The sequence below is a fragment of the Bos grunniens genome, chromosome 16, assembly GCF_055505025.1.
Source record: "Bos grunniens cultivar Pamir isolate PY7600 chromosome 16, Bosgru_T2T1.0, whole genome shotgun sequence".
Classification (NCBI taxonomy): Eukaryota; Metazoa; Chordata; class Mammalia; order Artiodactyla; family Bovidae; genus Bos; species Bos grunniens.
The window spans coordinates 33,940,145-33,959,135 of NC_141180.1; the positions used below are offsets into that span (position 1 = coordinate 33,940,145).

General features: G+C 54.5%; 2 protein-coding genes across 3 annotated transcripts; one reads left to right on the forward strand and one right to left on the reverse strand.

The window, feature by feature from the left end:
* Positions 1-628: 628 nt before the first annotated feature.
* Positions 629-10,218, reverse strand: ICMT (isoprenylcysteine carboxyl methyltransferase). 2 transcript variants are annotated; one of them, XM_086344208.1, is made up of 6 exons: positions 9,952-10,218; positions 9,032-9,120; positions 8,598-8,706; positions 7,996-8,165; positions 7,020-7,237; positions 629-3,943 (listed from the first exon to the last, which is right to left on the reverse strand). In XM_086344208.1, exons 4-6 carry the CDS (start codon positions 8,159-8,161, stop codon positions 3,761-3,763), a joined length of 567 nt encoding a protein of 188 aa, XP_086200334.1. In that variant the 5' UTR covers positions 8,162-8,165; positions 8,598-8,706; positions 9,032-9,120; positions 9,952-10,218; the 3' UTR covers positions 629-3,760. The 2 variants fall into 2 exon arrangements, with proteins under 2 accessions (XP_086200334.1, XP_086200332.1); XM_086344206.1 differs by lacking the exon at positions 8,598-8,706.
* A 7,312-nt stretch (positions 10,219-17,530) lies between these two features.
* On the forward strand, positions 17,531-18,606 carry HES3 (hes family bHLH transcription factor 3). Its single transcript, XM_086344211.1, has 3 exons — positions 17,531-17,626; positions 17,731-17,812; positions 18,233-18,606. Exons 1-3 carry the CDS (start codon positions 17,546-17,548, stop codon positions 18,604-18,606), a joined length of 537 nt encoding a protein of 178 aa, XP_086200337.1. The 5' UTR covers positions 17,531-17,545.
* The last annotated feature ends 385 nt before the right edge of the window (positions 18,607-18,991 follow it).

Below are 18,991 nucleotides of genomic sequence, written 5' to 3' on the forward strand. Positions count from 1 at the left end.
AGTGGAACTTAAACAGAACACTTAAACATGAAAATTAACCTGCAAGACCCTGATGCTGGGAAAGATTGAGGCAGGAGAAGGGGGCGACAGAGGATGAGATGGTTGGATGGCATCACGGACTCAAAAAACATGAGTTTGAATAAGCTTCAGGAGATAGTGAAGGACAGATAAGCCTGGCGTGCTCCAGTCCACAGGGTCACAGAGTCCGACACGACTGAGCAACTGAACAACGACCTGCATGACCTAACATTCAAAGTTCTGGAGGCAGAATGATGCCGAGAGTCACATCTTAAATACCAGCTTGATTTAGTGACTCAGGTGGCTTTCATGCGCCAGGTGGGCCTGCAGGTCAACACACTGGTCACATCAGCACCCAAGGTCTGCATACCTGCTGCGTGCACCCAGGTCCCATCCCAAAGCACCACAGACCTCCACCGTGGGGGAGGGAGGGGCGGACCTCTACAGTGGTGGGGGGGTGTGGACAGGAGGAACACACCGCTCAGAGGGAGGAACTCAGGACAGAACCAAGGAGGCAGACACGTCTGACTTTATGCTGTAGGTTCTGGACGTTTCTTAACTGGAAGTAACAAGACCTTGAGTTTCTGAATCCCACACAGTCACACTGTTGTTCATAGTGAAATTAAGTACAGTTTTATTTAAGAATTGGAAATCATCAGTATCTGTGAAAGAAAATCCAATATTTAAATAAACATTTCTGCATGTAAAAAGAAGAGCAATTACTCTATAAGGTTACTCTCCTAGTTTAGCTATGGGACAGACCCACAGGAGCGAGCCCAGGAGGGCAGACTGACAGCAAGTCTCCCCACCAACACCGCCCCCGAGCCACACAGGCTGGGGGTGGCCCGGCCTTGCTAAGTCGCTACAGAAGCAAAACGCGGAGCGGAGAGAGAGTACAACTATCTAAGGCAGTTAAGAAAGTGCAGAGAAGGGCCAGCGAGTCACCATGCCCATCACGGAGGGGCTGCTGCCAAAAGGAGACCCTACTATTAACGCAACCCCTGGGTTCAGGGACATTTCCCCATCATGATAACCAACCAGAGTTAGATAGCTAAAGGGATTAATAGAGTTTACTTTTTAGGTGTACAAAACGGCCCATGACCATGAAAAAGGTGGGGTATGCTGCCTTGTCAGGTTCGCCCCACAACTTCTTTTCCATAAACCAGCATTCTTGGCCCCAGCCTGCAAACTCTCATAAAGTGTTTTGTTTCACACTGCTTCAAAACAACTTTGTTCTATGCGGCGCCTCTCTTCCATTTCAGAGTCTCCACTTTGAAACCTGCGATGGAAAAAGAAGTCTCCTGACGGTTTCTTAATTGGAGGGAACTGGCGATGTGGCCCTTACCCAAAGAAAAGCTTTCAGGAATACCCAAAAGCCTGTACCTCATTAACCTGATTCTCCTCCCTGCATGCTGGCACTGCTAAATTTATGGAGTTAAAAATAACCTGAAGATCTCAGTGCTAGATGAACGTCGATCGCTTGCCAAAGCCTGTCCCAAAGCGGTTCATCTCTGATCCCTAAGTAATTGCTAATTTCCGCCCTGGGGGACAAAGCAGGGCAGAACGTCCTGTCAAGCCTGGGTGGGTGGTGTGACAGCATCTCCCTGGGACACCAGGGCCGGCCTCCTGAGCCCCGGGCCTGGCAGGCAGGTGGAGGAGGGACACACAGTCAGAGGCCAGCGCCTTCAGTCTTACAGTCCATAAGGCCAGGCGTTATTAGCGGCTCTCCGTGTGCTGAAGACAGCCTCACGGCCCCCAGTGTTGAGGAAAGCTGGCTCCTATCTGGCTAGCGCAGCAAGAACTTTGCCTCGGAGAGTGGGGGCCACTGCCAAAGCTGCAGCCACACCCGCCTCCATCCTGCAGTCCTACTAAGTGGGTTGACTTTGCAGAGCGTGGCCTGGGGAACAAGTTTAGGACTGATTCAATCCCCACACACACTAAGTGCATCTGACGTCCCACCAGGCAGCATTCCCGCCAGAGGAACCTACCGCCTTGAGGCTGCCACCTGGGCTGTCGGCGGGCAAGACCTCAGGAGGCCGAGACTGGACTCAGTCGGGTCCTCCCTCCAGCAAGTGTCACACCTCTTGCCGACGAACCCGTACACCTCTTTGGTATATATAATCATGAAAACACTAATTCGGCCAGGAAATCTAGAAATAAATGGCATTTTGAGTTGGTAAGATGCTTTTTTGAACACACGTTTCCGGTATCTGGTATAATAAATCCAATGTCCAGTTTTGTGTAACTCACGCGGTACTGGTTTTGTCATCTCTCTTACCAAAGTGTTAAAAACATTTGACATCGTTCTTCCAAGTCTTCACAACACCCCTGTGAGGTAGGTGGTATGGACCCATTCTACAGATGGGGAGGTCTAGGCACGGAAAGGTTTAGTGACTCCTTGAAAGCCAGGTGGCGTGGTGTAGCAGCGCTCCAGCCAGGCGCTGACGCTGCCTTCGATCCACGCTCCAAGGGCGCCACCGCAGGGCTTCATGGACAGAAGTCACACTGAGACCAAGTTCCTCTCTCTAATCCAGAATTCAACAAGTGCGTCAGAGCTCGTATGTCTGACTCGTAAAGCCAACCACTCTCCCCAAACTTGAAAAACAAAAGTAGTGACTAAATCTCAGCTCTATTTTTTTCATGAGTCAACTTGCTGGAAATTTATAGTTGCTTATGCTCAAACCCCTTCGGAAGACAGTCTGAAATGGCATTAGGGATGATGGAAGTTTGAGAACAGACCATAGGAATCAATGGTTAATACATTTAAGTCAAAACACAAAAATATAAGCTATGGTAAAATAAGAATAAACCCCAAATAAACAGACAGCAGTATTTCTCAATGTTTGACAATGCCTTGCACAGAGCAGGTGTCCAGGAAGCATTTCTTGGATAAAGGACGAATGACCCATCTTTGACATGCCTGTCACTGGTAACGCCAGGCCCTTTTGGAAGGAGAGCAGGCGCCAGGACCCTAGGAAAGCCACAGGGGCCCACTGTCTCCCTGGCGCAGAGAGCCTTGGTAACCTGAAGCCTCAGCCAGGACTGGGGGCATCCATGCTGCCTTTCTGCCGAATAAAGGGTGAGGCTCATACACTGTGTTAAGTCCACTTTGAGTTTATACTGCTATTTTTAAAAAATAGGTAAGTAAATAGGATGAGATATGTGAGGAACCGAAGGAAGCATCTTAAACTGTAGAGAAGCTCACGCATGTAGGGACGGAAATAAGGAGGTTCAAGCTGTGTTGTCTGTGTTTTTCGGTTAAAGTGAGGATTCTGAATATGTCTCTAACACTAATAAGCCCGTGCGCCCCTTCCTGCGGCAGGCGCCTCACTCACGTGAGGGGGGAGCTCACCTCTCTCCCCAGGGGTCTTGGTTATAACTCAACACCCCCAGCCTCGTGGAGGGCTGAAGTGTGGCCTAGGCACTCCCCAGGCACGTCTGGGGGCGCTGCTGGGTATTGCTGTTATTTGCTTCTTGTCCACCTTTAATCTACATCCTACCTTGATTCAGCCCAAGAGCAGGCTGCTCCAGGGCGGTGGGGAGTAGGGGGGTTGGGGGGGGGTTCCTTTGGTCCTAAGGCCTTCTGACCATTTGATTTTGAGTGATATTCCAGAAGAATAATTGGTGACATAGAAAATGATTAAGAAAATCCATTCTGCAGAGTGGTCGACAGGAGGCAGTTCTGTCCCCAGGCTGCGAGGAGCGGGAGGCCCCCGGCCTGGCCTGGGCCACCCTGGGCCTGTCATAGCTCCACCTTGACCCCTTTTATGAAAGGCAGGCCCGTGGGCACCCGCTTCTTATACTCCAGGTACTCCTCTCCGAAAAAGTGGATCAGCGAGATTTCTTCCTCCTCTGTCCGGTCGCGGAAGAACCGCCACACTGTCAGAGCATAGCTCACCCCACAGATGGGGTTACACAGCATCACCTGAGGAGGGAGCACAGCGTTAGTGGGCCAGGGCCAGTGTGATTCCACACCGTGAACCTGAAGGGCATCAGCCGCTCTCCAACACCCACAGAGGACTTCCTGTCAAGGGCCCCAAGAGACTCTTGAGATATGTGACTGGGGTCTTGGAGACCCTGAGCCCAGGGCCAGAGCACCATGAACCGAAATCACTTTCATAACAGAACTGAACACTCATTGCTGTAGCTTTGGCTGGTCTGCTTTTCTCTTGTTCCTCTTACCTGACAGGTACCTAAAAATTACAAGGGCGACCCCATGTGTGAATTCCCGTTGTAAGCACCACTGCCTTCCTGCATGGCTCCCAGCTTGTCCACTTCCTGCCCCGACCCAACACCTGGGGACCTGCTCCCTCCCACCCCACAGCTCCCTGGTCCTCTGCCCCCAGCTCAGCCTCCCCATGCACACTGTACACTGTCCTCCCTCGAAACACTCCCCCTGCTCAGAAAGCACCGAGCCATCAATCGTGCCTCCTTAGCTCAGCTCAGGAAGCCTTCTGACCTCCCCTCCCCAACCCTGCCCGGGATGTGTTTCCCCCCGTGGGTGACCAGACCTCACTTCTTATTCTCACCACTGTTTACTGAGTGTCTCCTGTGTTCCCAGCATGAGCCAAGCCCTTTACCACCGACCAGTAAGCCACTCAAGCCCCGGAGCAAGCCTCTGAGGTGGTGCTGCCACCCTACTTAAGGGAGGCCAAGGAGTGAACGTCAGAGTTGGGACCCACCCACCCAGCAGGCGCGTGAGGCCTCTCAGCACACCCTACAGTGGGTCTTCCCACTCTTAGGCCACGGCCCACCATGGAGCCGAAATCAATCCCCTGCATCAGAAACAGCATCACAAACACTAACAAGCTAGAACACAGCATGTTTTGTACACAGGCAGGGTAAGGACTGTTTCAGAAAAGATTTATTCTATATTCACATACACCTGTGTGCTGGGTCACAGTGTAAAAAGATCTACAGTTAAAGAGGTGTGAAAACCTCTTGAGGGACTTCCCTGGTGGTCCACTAGTTAAGAATCCGCTTTCCCACTCAGGGGATGTGGGTTCGATCCCAACAGGAAGCTAAGACCTCACATGCCACAAGGCAACTGCTGAGCCCACAACTAGCGGTCGGTGTGCACGGCAACGGAGATTCCCCAGGACACAGCAAAGAGCCAGCATGCCACACCTGAGACCCGGCGTGCGCGTGCTCAGTTGCTCAGTCCTGCCCGACTCTGCGACCCCATGCACTGCGGCCCGCCAGGTTCCTCTGTCCATGGGAATTACCAGGCAAGAATACTGCAGTGGGTTGCCACTTCCTCCTCCAGGGGATCTTCCCGACCCAGGGATCGAATCTGGGTTTCCTGTGCTGCAGGCAGATTCTTTACTGACTGAGCCACCAGGGAAGATTCAACACAGCCAAATAAATTTAAAAAGGAAAACAAAACCTTGAGTCCTAGAGCACTTAGGTTTACTAGTCAGCATTTATGGCAAATTACATGATTCCTCTGCAATCAGTCTGTATCCAGAGAATGTGATTCTTAACACAAGAAGTTGCAGAAATGCACGTTTTTAAACGAATGCCACAGAAGAACCTGCCCCTTCTATACCACTGGGGGTCACCAGAGGGTCCCCAGGTACCAGCCTGCAATGGGATGCCTGGGGCCCAGACTGGATGTTCCCAAAGAGGTGATGAATCTTCTAAGCTCTACCCACATACTCTGGCCAAGTCCTTCTAGGTCTAAGAGAACAGATTCAACAGACAACTGTCCAGAAATAAGGCTCAGTCTGCAGCCTAAGACCCAGCAAACCTCCATTACTCACGTTAAACATGACACACGACTCTGGGCTCACTAATGTGCTGTGTGTGTGCTGTGCTGTGTGCTAAGTCACTTCAGTTGTGTCTGACTCTTTTTGACCCCATGGACTGTAGCCCGCCAGGATCCTCTGTCCATGGGGATTCTCCAGGCAAGAATATTGGAGGGGGTTGCCGTGCCCTCCTCCAGGGGATCTTCCACACCTAGGGATCAAACCTGCATCTCTTATGTCTCCTGCATTGGCAAGGCAGGTTCTTTACCACTAGCGCCATCAGGGCTCATTAATAGCAGCTTCTAATGAAAATCAGCTAAGCTGCCCCTTGAGTGGCAGAGGGCTCTCCCCACATCTGCATCTCTGTCCTCACCCCACTGGGTGAAGCTCCAAATCTAAGTTAAAGAGGTAGAAAAGGGGTACGAAAGATGGGGCAACAGCACCCAGAACTGCCGAGAGTTTACAAGTTTGGAACACCCAGGTTTAAGTATACAGCAAAAAATGTTAAAGACTAAATCAGTTCTTTTGACTTTTATTCAATTATCACTTGAAACACAGCAGGGAACATGTGTACCTATATAAAAAGGACCAGGACTTCCCTGGTGGCCCAGTGGTTAACAATCTGCCTGCCGACGCAGATAGGGTTCTATCCCTGGTCTGGGAAGACTCCACATGCCTCAAGCAACTAAGCCCGTGCGCCGCAACTACTGTGCTCTAGAGCAGACAGAGCTCCACAAGAGCAGCCACCCCAGTGAGAAGCCCAAGCACCACAAGGAAGGGTAGCCCCTGCTCCCTGCAGCTAGAGAAAGCCCACGAGCAGCAAAGGATATCCAGAGCAACCAAAAACAAATAAATTCATAAAAATTAAAAATAAAAAAAGGACGAACAGGTAATTCTCTGGTGGTCCAGTGGTTAGGACTCTGCTTTTATTGTCTAGGGCCCAGGTTCAACCCTGGTCAAGGAACCCCTGGTCCCACAGGCCACACGGCACCACCAATAAATAAATAAATAAACACAATATTTTAAAAAGAAAAGGTGGGGGAGAACCAACAACTTTGTAAATACACTGAAATCCACTGAATCGTATACTCTGAAATGGTGAATTTCACAGTATTTGAATTATTTGTAAATACACTAAAATCCACTGAATCATACACCCTGAAATGGTGTTTTACGGTATTTGAATTATCTGTCGATTTAAGATATTATTTTTAAAAACTTTAAAGGGGAATGGCATTGATTCTGACACCATACCTGGGTTCCAATACTCCAGTAAAACCACCCGACGTAAGACGGATGCCGGAACCAAGCGTATACTCCGCTGGTCACCAGAGTATGGGTTTCTGACTTTTCATTCTGCACCACGTGGTTGAAATTGGAACCAGCTGTAAACATTGCTGCTTTCCTCAGACACTCTCCAAATACTACCATCAGCAGCCCCATGGCGCTGATCCAGGTGATCTGCTTCAGTTCTGCAGGACAGAGATGGTGACAAAGGGGGAGTGAAGACCCTGGACCACTGAGCTCTCCCTCTGAGGCTTAAAATTAACCTATTTCCAAAGACTGGGGCACTAGAAAACATGCTGGGGATGGGGGGTCAGCATCGGTGATTACACTGAAGCTTAATGATAAGCAAAACACAGCCCCCAAAGCTGTGCTGTTCATCCAGTTACTCTGAAGCACCAACAGTCCAGTTAGAGCATTGAGAAAAGAGCTGATGGGCTCCCATCCTTCCTCTGGGGACAAGAGCAGCTAAGTGAAACAAAGAAGGCTCAGCATTTCCCACCTTGGCCCTCTACTGAATCTGAGGAACTAGATGTATGTTATTTAAGTTGTTGCACAAAGTTCAACGTCAGAGTAGCTACCAGATGCAGTGGTTTTTGCTAGTAAACATTTTCATATGAAATTTCTCAAGTCACAGAAAATGAACAGATCCAGACCCCCTGATTATAAAACTGGGTTACAGCTATCAGAGGCTGAAACTTCATGTTAGATGGTGCAAACTATGTCTCACAGGGCTTAAAGTGAAAGGTCAACATGTCCCCCATTCAAAATCCAGAGATGGAATTCACAGGCGAAGCTCGCCCTTTATAAAGAGCTTAGTGAGGATACAGATCTGGGGAAAATCACTCAGAGAGATTAGACCTGGGAGGTGAAGCCAGGCCACTGTCCTCAGGCCCCCATGGAAGCCGCCCATCTCCCCTGGAGAGGAAGGGCAGGACACACTGACCTGGCCAGAAGATATTCTCAAGTGTGAACTCTATCCAAGAAGAAAGGGCCGCGACTGTGTACTCCAGGCTGTGATTCAGGAGAAAGGAATCCAAGGACAGGCTCTTGGGGTTATTGACTGCTGTGACTAAATATTCAGAATAGTGGAACAATGACAGGGAGCACATATACCTATTTTAAAACAAAAAGAACATAAGGTAAGTTGAGGCAAGAGAATTAAGTTAGCCATAGGTCCAAGTGCTGATTTGTTCTGAACTGTCCCTGAATTATCTGATGATATTCTCTTGTCACCTGAGAGTGGATATCAGGCACAGGCACCCACCTTACTCCCGAGGTTTGCAGAAAGTGGGGTTGTAAAGGGACTACGTCTTTGAATATCACAGGAGGAGGGGAAAAAAAAGAAAAACATAGGTTAGGAAGGCATTATGGGCCTTCTGCCTTAAAAAAAAAATGACATTACACACAGTAAAACATGGAAGGGGGGAAGTATCAAAATAAAGTAGTGATGTATGTCGAATACAAAAATCCAAAAAACCGAAATAATTCCAGCAAAGGAAGATTAGATGGCTCAGAGTATCGACAATAGGAGATAAAGCTTTTTACCTGGAAGCCACTGGTTCATATCCAGGTCAGGGACTAGAAGGCTCAAGGGACTGAAATCATAGTGTAGGGAAAATCCTACACAGGCCGTGGGGGAAGCATTAGATGTGACCTAATAGAAATTAGAGACGGAAAAGGCCTGTGAAGACGAGCCAGAGCCTTGCCCCTTCCTGTCACTGAGGACCAAGACCCTCTTTCTGGGAAGGGCTGGTCACATTACTGAAGGTGCGGTGGATGAGGACACCTACGGGGAGGATGCCACGAGAGACCTGCTTCTACCTGCGAGGTCCAGGATGCAGGAATCTAGGAAGCTAGAGGCCTCAATCCCTCAGAACCCTCACTAGCCTTCAGCCAGCCAGGGATGCGGGACCATCACTACTGACCCTCTGATCCACCCACCCTTGACTCACAACTATGGTTCCCAAAGCACTTCTTACCAGCCAAAGTGATTCCAGGAAGACTGGCTAAAACTTAGCAGCACTCCACAGCCAAACACAAAGCCAAGGAAACAGGCTCGGATGGCTATCTGAAACGGACCCAAAAGAGGCTCAGTCACCTGGCTGTTCAGAGCATATGTCCTACTTCCTGGCCTAAGTAGGCCACCACCAAGTCCATTGAGTCGACTTGCTCAGAGGTTAAAGGGGTGAAGCAGGGCTGCCTGGACTTAATCCCAAACTCACCTCTCTCTGTGGCCTTAGGCCAAGTTACTTAACCTCTCTGCACCTGGGCTTCTCCATCTACACATGGGGATGACCACAGTACCTACCTTTGAGGACTCCTGTGAGAATGACCCATGTAAAGTACTTAAGAGGAAGTGCTATAGAAGTTTTTAGCTACCATTACTATTAGGATTGTTATTATTCAGGGCTGTGGGAAAACAGCGTAAACCTAGCGTATTGGCCGGATTCTCCCAAGTCCACGCAGCGAATCCAGTCGGGACAGCCAGGACTCCGCGCCCAGCCCCTTCCACGTTACTGCGGGGGCCTCTGACCTCAGACTTGACAGTAGGTAGGTAGTTCTCCACACCTCAAATTACATAAAAGAACTCGTGGGCCCGCTCACTCCCACCCCACGCGCTCATCTGCCGCAGCTGCTGAACCGCGCCAACTGCAATTTTCCACCCACTCCGCCGGGCGGAGGGGGCCCGCACCCCACGCCCCCCAGGACTGACGGGGAGGGCGCCCTCCCGCCGCCTGAACTCGCAACTGCTTAAGAACACGGCCGGAGGAGGCAGCCCCTCTCGCGGGCCGCGCTGTCGGCCGACCTGGACCTAGTCCCCGGCGGGATACAGTGCCCATTCGCGACGCCCAGCCCGCCCGGCCCCCAGCCCCGCCCCGGCCCTCGGCCCGGCCCGCACCTGGTACCGCGGCGGCCGGTAGAGCAGCAGCAGCAACGCGTTGAGCCCGGCCACGTAGAGCGCCAGCCCGGTGCGGCCCTGCAGGCCGGCGCGCGTGAGCAGCGGCAGCGCGAGCACCGAGGCGCCCAGCAGGAAGGTGGCGAGGCTGAGGCGCGCCTCGGAGCCCGGCGGAGCCCGCGCCGCGCAGCCTGCCATGGCGCAGGGAGGCGGTCAAGCCGGCGGCTGCGCCGGCTGTAGCCCTGGGAAACCTGCCCGCCGCGCCTGCGCACTGCGCCGCCGACGCCGGCCGCAAAGGGGAGCCGCCCGGACTTGCACGCTGCGGGCAAGCTCTCGCGATACCGCCGCGCCGCGTGGCTGGGGCCTGAATTTGGCGGGAGCGCCCCGCCCCGCGGCCCCGCCCCACTGTGCCCCCAACCGGAACTACCTGACCCAGGCGGGGCGGAGGGGGGCGCCGGAGGGGGGCGCCGCGGGGAGCCTGGGTCCTGAGCCGAGAAGTCACCACCGGTGTCTGCCAGGAGTCAGCCCCAAACTTCAGGATGTCCCTTATCCGGAAAAATCACATGAAATCTATAGCTTTCTCCTCTCCCCGGCTGTGTGGTCCCCTGCGAAACCGACACTTGGGCATGCAAAGCGCGAGCCGGCGATCCGCCTCCACCCAACCCTGCCCGGCCGGCCCCGCAAGGTCCGCGCGCAGGGACCGCCTTGCCCTCGGCAGGGTCTCCAAGCGCCCCGCTGGGGGCCCTTGCGGCATTCACGAGAGGATGACCGCCCACTTCACTTCGTGTCGGGGGAGAATGTTGGCCAACGGTTGAAATCCTCAGGACGTTATTTTATAGGACAGAATGAAAAACTTTTCAGTGTGATCCTCACTTCACTTGGGAAAAACAGAAGTATACGGATGAACCTGGGAAAATGATTGGAATAGAAGCCAAAATTATTTCACAGCAGTAATCTTCTAGTGGTAGGGGAACTCTGGGAGACTTTAGCTATCTTTTTTATATGGTTTCTGTATTTCCCATATGGCCCAAATCAATATATATTATTTTATAATTAGAAATTGCTCTTTTTTTTTGGATTTTCCTGGCTGGCGGTCCACACTTCCAATGCAGGGGGCCAATGTGCCATCCCTGGTCAGGGAACTAAGATCCCGCATGCCAAGTCACAGCAAAAAAAGAAACTAAAGAAAAATTGTTCCTTTTTGGAAGGGTAAATGCCTCCACTTCGGGTGATGGATGGATGATGGAGGAGAAGGGCAAGTAAGCAAATGACTAGAATAAATTACTATGGGATGAGAGTGAGGCCGGAACCAAGTGAGGATAGAGCAGGAATGAGAGGGACCCCGAGGAGAGACCCATGGGAGGGGTAGGAGTCTGCCTGGGAGAGTTGGTACTGGCAGCCTGCGGCTGGAAATGAGAGCAAGGGCAGCTACAGGAGAAGAGAGGGAGGGAGGGGACAGAGTCTGCAAACACAGAGGCAGGAGGAAGCCAGCCTGAAGCAGGATAGGGGACAGGCCCCAGGGGAAGCTGGAACCTAGAGCAGTGGGGCAGCGAGCAATATGCCCGGCCCACCTAGTGGTCAGCCCAGCCTGCATCTGAGGCTCTGGCCACCCTACCCTTCTCTGTCTTTGTGGAACCTGGCAGGAGGCCTCATGTCTGGACAGCTGGGTTCAGGGGAGGATGGAGAGTCTGGCTCAGCAGCTTTGTAACCTTGGGCAAGGCACCTCGATGAGCCTCAACTTTCTGTGAAATGGGGATCCTGACTCCAATCTCCTGTTGATAATCTGTAAGCCCAGTATCTAAAAGGTGCTCAGAAGACATTTGCTAAACTCAGTAGATGGGGACTGAAAGAAGATTTAATGTTTTAAAAATCTAATGTCACCCAGTTGCAGTGTCATGTGGGAAGGAAGCCTGGGCCTTTTCTGGGGGTTGAGAGCAGGGATTCTTGCCACTGCCCCCAGTTTCTACCAGCTCCCCGACTCAAGACCTCTCTAGCATCGCCAGGACACCTCACGGCCACTAGAGGGTGCTTATTGCATCTTCACTCCTGGGAGTGAGTTTGGTCCTAGGGTAGAGGGCTGCTCCCAGGAAGCTCCCTTTCTAGCCAGTGGCCTCAGCTTTCCACGCAGACTAGTGGATCTGATTTGCCCCAGGGACAGTTCCTGTTCTGGGGGAGGTGCACAAAATAACATGTAATCCAGACTGGAGGGCTTGAGCAACTGTCTCTTCTCTGTCCATCAGTTTCCCTTGGACCATACATCTCCATCATTCTCATCGTGGAGAAGGGAGAAAGAACGGGGAGATCATCCCCTCCCAGGTGGGGCCAGACTAGGGGTGCAGGGGAATTTTTAGAAGTCACTAGAGCCTGGAGAAGGAAATGGCAACCCACTCCACTATTCTTGTCTTGAGAATTCCAGAGACAGAGGAGCCTGGTGGGCTACAGTCCATAGCGTCCCAAAGAGTCATACACGACAGACACTACTAGAGTTCTGAATCTGTCAGGACCCAGGGTTCACAGGGGAGTGATGGAAGGTAAAGGCAAGTAATCAAATGTGTGCATGCACTGACATAGACCCAGAGAAACAGAGTCACATGGAGATACACACAGGCACACAGAGGAAGAGTAACTCACACAGATACAGACAGAAACTCAAACAGAGATCTGATCAAACAGGTTTTGCCACCAGAGAGGAAAGGGAGCTAATCAGACAAGTCCATTCACCACCCAGCTCTCCAAGTGTCCCTCCAGTTTGTCATCCGCCAGGATAAAGGATCAGCACACGTACAAAAGAAAATAAAGAAAAACTGCTCAGCCTGAAGATGCCTTGCTTGTTTTTGTTTTTTTCCTCCCACCTCTAAATAACCATTTGAATGTGTTTTGTTCTAGGAGCTGTAAGGCATGTACAAAGGGACCCCTTTCTCATTCAGGAAGGTCCTTCTCTGGGGCCTCCCTTCCCCACCCGACCCCCAGCCAGCCACCCACCCACCAGCTGAGGTGGCTTTCCATCCTGGGCCCAACAAGAGTTTTAAAGAGCGAGCCCTTTAAAGAACCATATCGACTTTTCCAAGTTAAATTGCAGGCTGAGATGAAATTAGGCTCCCTTTTTTCAAACAGGGTTGCTTTATTAAGTAAGAGGAATTGTAGCAAGGTCGGCGGGGGGGGGGGGGTTGCTGCAGAGCAAGTAGGAGACAGGGGCAAGGATGGGTGCTAACCAAGCACCTCCATCCACACCACCTTCCCAGGATGAAAAGCTGACTCCTGTCCAAGCGTGACACCGAGTCGGAAACAGCTTGGGAACTCTGCCTCTCCCTCCTTCCTGCTGGTGGGTCTCCAGTCAGGCGGTCAGACATTGTCAGAGAGGTCTCCTGGGACTCCTTGTCACTCACAGGCCTCTGCCCCATCCACTTTTCACACAGAGGCCAGGAGAGGCCTATCCAGTGTGGCTGCAGCTCACTCTAACCCTCCAAAAGCTTTTTTTCCTTTCCGTTCCTCTGGCCTCTCCCTGCTCCAGGCATGAAAGCCCCCTCCCCACAGTCTGGTAAATGACTTGTAATTTATGAGCACATCAGTCCAAAGTGCATAAGTCATATGGGCACAAAGGGGCCGGGTAAATATTTAAAGATTAGAGCCAGCTGGGGAGAAGCACAAAGGCCTGGGACAATGAGGGTCTCCGGGAATTCGCTCTCTCCGCTTTGGGCCAGCCGGGTTCAGTGTTGATGCACTCACCGGAGTCCCAGCCTTTGTGCCCCGGAGGGCCCTCCACTGCCTGGCTATTCGGAGTCCTAACCCTGCTAAAGAGAGTTAAACAATCGCAGCCTCTCCAACCCCATCTGGAGACAATTGGCTGAGTCATTTTGGCGCTTTTGCTGTGTCTCAATAGTTAATTACATGGAGCCATCACTTCATTCCATTTTGAAATACATTGTGGGAGGGGGAGGGGTACGCACTTTTCTCCCTCCAGTCACCGCACCAGGGGCAGCCTCCACAGCACCGCCGGTTAGGGTAGCTTTACATGCCTAGGGACTGCAGGAAGGAAGAGGTTCCCACCCAGGGCCCTCGAGAGGCTGCATCATTCTGTGATGTTCTTTCTTTTGCCAAAGTCGTAAAACCAAATCGAAGAAGGGAGGACAAAAGCACAAGTCACTTGTGGCCTTAAATTCCCCAGCCTGAGGAAGCAACTGGCATTGAGTAGCCCTGGAAGGCCCCCAACACTTCCCTGGGCTATAGAAGGAATTTTTCCTGAATGAGCAACTGAGGCCTCTGTCCTCTGCCCCACTCCACAATCTCCGCAGGGCTCTGCCTGGACTTGTGCTCTTTTCCAAGCCCTCTGGGAACCCCAGAGGCTAAAGATGGAAAGGGAGTCAGTGGCCTACATCCCGGCTTGCATAAGTCCGGTTTCTAAGTTGGTCTATGCCCTTACCGGCAGCCCGAGGGTGCTTGGTTCTGCTTGCTCTCAGGGAACTAAGTGAAGAAGTGAACCCGCTGCCTCTCCCTCTACCTGGAAAAAAACGCCTCCCCCGCCTCTGCGCGCCCTCGGAGCCTGGCCTGCCCGAGGGTGTCTAGGATGCCCAGACGCAAAACTTGCAAACACACCTGCGGGTCCCTAGCCTGGGTCTCCAAGCAGCATCTCGATGGAGACTCCTGTCTTTCCCAGTGACCTTGCCAAATGCAAAAATCTGCCTTTAACTTAGTGGGGGAACCTGCTGTCAGAAGACAGAGCCTGAATTAAGGGTAAAGGGTGGCTAGGGTAAGGGTGGCTGAAAACACTCTGAAGATGGGGGAGTGGGGAAGGTGAGATAGAATTTGCACGGAGATCTCCTTTCAGTCTTGAGTCCTGTGCGATCCTCAACCAGCTTAGTCAAGGTTGATGGCAAGGATGGTGGCAAGAAAGCCGCGCGAGGACCCGGGCAAGCCCAGAAAATGAGGGAGGCGAGTCAGTCTAGGTGGGGAGATGCCGGCCTGAGGACCTCCTGAGGGGGAGGGGACGCAGCGGGCAGTGCTGGGGTAGGGGTGGGGAATGAAGGTGAGGGTAGGGGCAGCCTAGGTGGAGGCCCGTTAAGCCGGCGGGGGCGGAGCTTAACCACTCGAATTCCTCCAGGGCCGCCCTGGGCTGCCTGGGCCGGCTTTGCCTCCCGCAGCCAGAGCAGAACATTGCGAATTAGCGCATTTTGCGGTCAATTTTCCACTGCTTAAGAAACACTAAGCCACCCAAGTGAGCGGCCCCACCCAGCGCGGCCAAGATCTTAAGGCACGGGCTCTAGAGGAGTGTTTGGCTCTAGGAACTGCGGATGCCTGGGTGCAGGCGGGGGCATCTTGTGGGCCCCTTTATTGCGGCCCTAACTCTGGAGAGAGGGCGGGCCCGGTTCCCCCGCTGCTGGCCGCGATTGCTGCGCCGAGGGCCATTGGTTTGCTAATACCGCCGGCGCTGAAAGGCGCGGACGGCGGTCTATGGGGAGGGCTAGTAATTAGAGGACAAATTGCCCGGCTGCCCGCACTCCTCGAGAGCGGGGCGGGGGTGAGGGGACCGCCGGAGCGAGGCGCGCGCCCACCTTGGTGCAGGGAGCGGGGATGAGGGAGACCGCCGGAGCGAGGCGCGCGTCCTCCTGTGTGCAGATGTGCCGCAGCTGGAAGCCCGCGCGCAGCGGGGCGCCAGGAGTTTGGTCCCGAGGAGGCGGGCGCGGGCGCGGCTTTGTGGGACCAGCACAATGCCCTTAACACTCGGCTGCCCTCTTTGTGCCCAGCCGCGCCTCCCGCCCCGAGGCACCTTTGTACCGCGCCGCCACCCGCCCCCCCGCGAGCCCCCAAGCCCGAGCGAGCGCGCGGAAGCCACTCGGGCCCCGCCGGCCCCGGCGCTTCAAAGCTGCCCGGCGCGTGCCAGCGCCCGCAGTTCAGCCGCGGCCCCGCGTACCGCCCGGGGCCCGGCCCGGTCCCGATCTGAACTAAGGGCCCTGCGGCCGGGGAGGAAGAACACTTCAGAGCCACGGTCACCAAGCTTCTGACTGAAAGGAGGGAGGGGCGCGATTCTCCACGCTGCTTGGCGCCTAGGAACGCCGCTGCCGGGCAGGGCCGGTCAATACCCCGAGCGGGGGTGGATGTCAGAGAGGATGCTCCGGCTCTAGGGAGTTGGGGGCCCACCAAGGACCCAGCAATTTCCCCTCCCCCTCATTGCAAAGGCCAGGTTGTAAAGTCATCAGCAGCAGGGCTCCTGTACTGAACTTTTGGGTCCTTGTGACTTCCCCATCGCCCTCACAAGCAGCAGTAGGGGGCTGCATGTTCATGAACTGAGGCCAAGAGAACTCAGTCAAGGGAGATGTGTAGGTTTGAACCCAGGGACTCCCCCGAATGGACAATTCCCGTCCCTCGCTAGTGTAGTCCAGTTGCTGAAGCCCAAGCAGGGATTGCCCAGGAGTCTTGCTGGAGCACCTAGCCGCTGCTGGCATGGGGCCTCCTCCTCTGAGCTTGAGTCTTCAGCCTGAATAATGAAGAAGGCGTTGGCATCTTGGGCCTCCAGTGATGCGCTCTCTGGAGGCTCAGTGGTCTTCCTCACCCCCACCTCCCACTTGTTGGGACCCTGAGAAGGCTAAGGGGCAGGGGTTGGGGGAATAAATTCCCAGGCCTTCCCTGTAAGGGAACAGAGACTGAATCGTCCAGCCTGAAGACTCAGGACTGGAGGAAGGAGAAGCTATTCTGACTGCCCTGTCCTGAGGCTGCCTGCAGCTTGCCCCTCCCCAGCTTGAAGAGAGTGGTTTAGGTCCTAATAGGGCCAGAGGGCCCCTGAGCCCAGTCTGCACCCCAGCACAGTACCTCTCCCAGTCCCGAGGTCCCAGCGAAGAGGAGGCTGGCTGTGGCCCCGAGGGTGGGCTGCACGCTTTAATGAGACACATGTTGCTGCGTGGCCCCTGCGGGCCCGGCTTTCAGTGGCCACAGGCAGAAAATCGCTGTATTGTCCCAACATTAGGGAGACTAATACGGTGTCGCCAGTGGCCAGAGCGTGAAGCCGGAGGAAAGGCCTCACTGGTGGGCACTCCCAGCCTCTGTATCTTCATCAGGCCAGAGGAGGCCCGGTGCTCAGTCACCATCATTAACAGGGCCTGCAGCCAGCTGGGCTCTTGGACCTCCCCCAGTGGGCTTGTTGGTGAGGCCCAGAACCTAGGGAGACTGGGACGGTACAGGGTTTGGAGAGCATGGGCATGGGAAGGAATCTCAGACTCAGGAAGAGGTGAGGATGAGAGGGATAAAGGAAAGACTGGAGGTGAGGCCTGGGCTAAGGGGAGAAAACAGGCAGAGAGAGGTGGGGAACTTGCTTGTTTGTCCCCCTCTCACCCCTCCCCCTCGGGGTTCCACTCGTCCAGGAGCGCCTCATTGACATGTAAACGAGGGTTCCATATAAAGGTGGTGCTGCCTCCAGCGGCTCCGCTAGGACAACATGGGCACTCAGCTCGAGACCCAGGGCAGCTCTGGCGGCCCCACTGGCAACTTCCGCAAGGTCTGGGGTTCTGAGGGTTGCAGGGGTGAGGGGTAGGACAGAAGGTGCCCAGAGGGCCGAGGCTCTGCAGGTCATGTAACTACTGCTCACCCACAGGTCTCCAAGCCGCTGATGGAGAAGAAACGAAGGGCACGCATTAATGTGTCACTGGAGCAGCTCAAATCGTTGCTAGAGAAACACTACTCGCACCAGGTGAGACCGGGGACACGGTGGAGGTAGAGGGGGTGATATAATCCCCGGCCTCATTTGCTTGAACCCAGGCTGCCGTCCTAAGAGCCTTTTCCATGGACCCGCAGATTCGGAAACGCAAGTTGGAGAAGGCGGACATACTGGAGCTGAGTGTCAAGTACATGAAAAGCCTTCAGAACTCGGTGCAAGGTAGAGGGAGGACCTGGGAGGGTGGGGCAAGGGGCTGGAGGAGGGCTGGAGGGGTCAGAGCCATGGATTCTACAAGGCCAGATAAAGGAAAGATGAACAGAAAACCGCTCAGGGCGGCTGAGTGAGGAGGTATTGCTGTAAGTAGGGAGGCAGCAAAAGCCTGGCTGGCTGCAGACTTGTAATCCGAGTGAGTGAACGTCTGGACCCATGGCAGGGGATGAGTTTCGGCCTCCCCGCCCTCCCTCCCTAATCGTCCCTCTCTCTTCTCCCTCCTCTTCCTTTCCTCCTCTCCCTCCTCTTCCCTCCCTCCACACTTCTCCCCTCCCTTTCTCTCTCCTCTCTACATCTCTCTTTTCCTTCTCCACCTCCCTTGTTCTCCCCTCCTTTCAACATTTCTCTCGTCCGCTGCCCTCCCCCTAGGGCTCTGGCCGGTCCCCAGCGGAGTTGAGTACCCGTCGGGCTTCCGCGGCTGTCTGCCCGGCGTTAGCCAGCTTCTGCGGCGTGGAGAGGAGGGCGGCGCCGGTCTGCACGGCCTGCTGGTGCACGAGCGCGGGGGTGGCAGTACCATGGACAGCGCCAGTCCTGGCCCCGAGGCGCCCGCGCGGCGCGGCCCCTGCGCGCCCCCAATTTGGGCCCCTGCTCCGGCCGCCGGCGGATCGCGGTCCCCGCCACCCCGGCGCCTCCTCTCTGGCGGTCTCCCCGGCGCCTCCACCAGCATCCCGGCCCCGCAGTCGACTTCTCGCCGCTTCGCGGAGAGCCCGGAGCCGGGGCTGCGCTTGTGGCGACCCTGGTGAGGCTCAGATGCGGCCTCGGACTCAAGGGGACCCTCCTCTGGCCTGAGGACGCAGAGACTGTTTTGAACGGTCGGGACCCCAGTCGTCGGTTCTGGTCCCAGGACGGGGTGACCGGGAGGGGGCCGCGTCTCTGCTAACTCGGGGAAATACACGAAGCTATGATTGGACCGGGTTCTGAGCGTCTAGGCATAACCCCATCCTTGCCCCAGTCCTAGCTACTCAGGCTGGACCCGCTTTCTGCTCCTCCCACCCTCTAGTGGGGCTGGGAGGAGGTGTCCCGGGCTGCGCCCCTTTCCCAGGGCCCTCGGCGGGCAGCCCGCCCTCTCCCCCGCCCCGCAGCCGCGCGGCGGTGGGAAGGTCGCCGTCCGCAGAGGCCCAGAGCGGA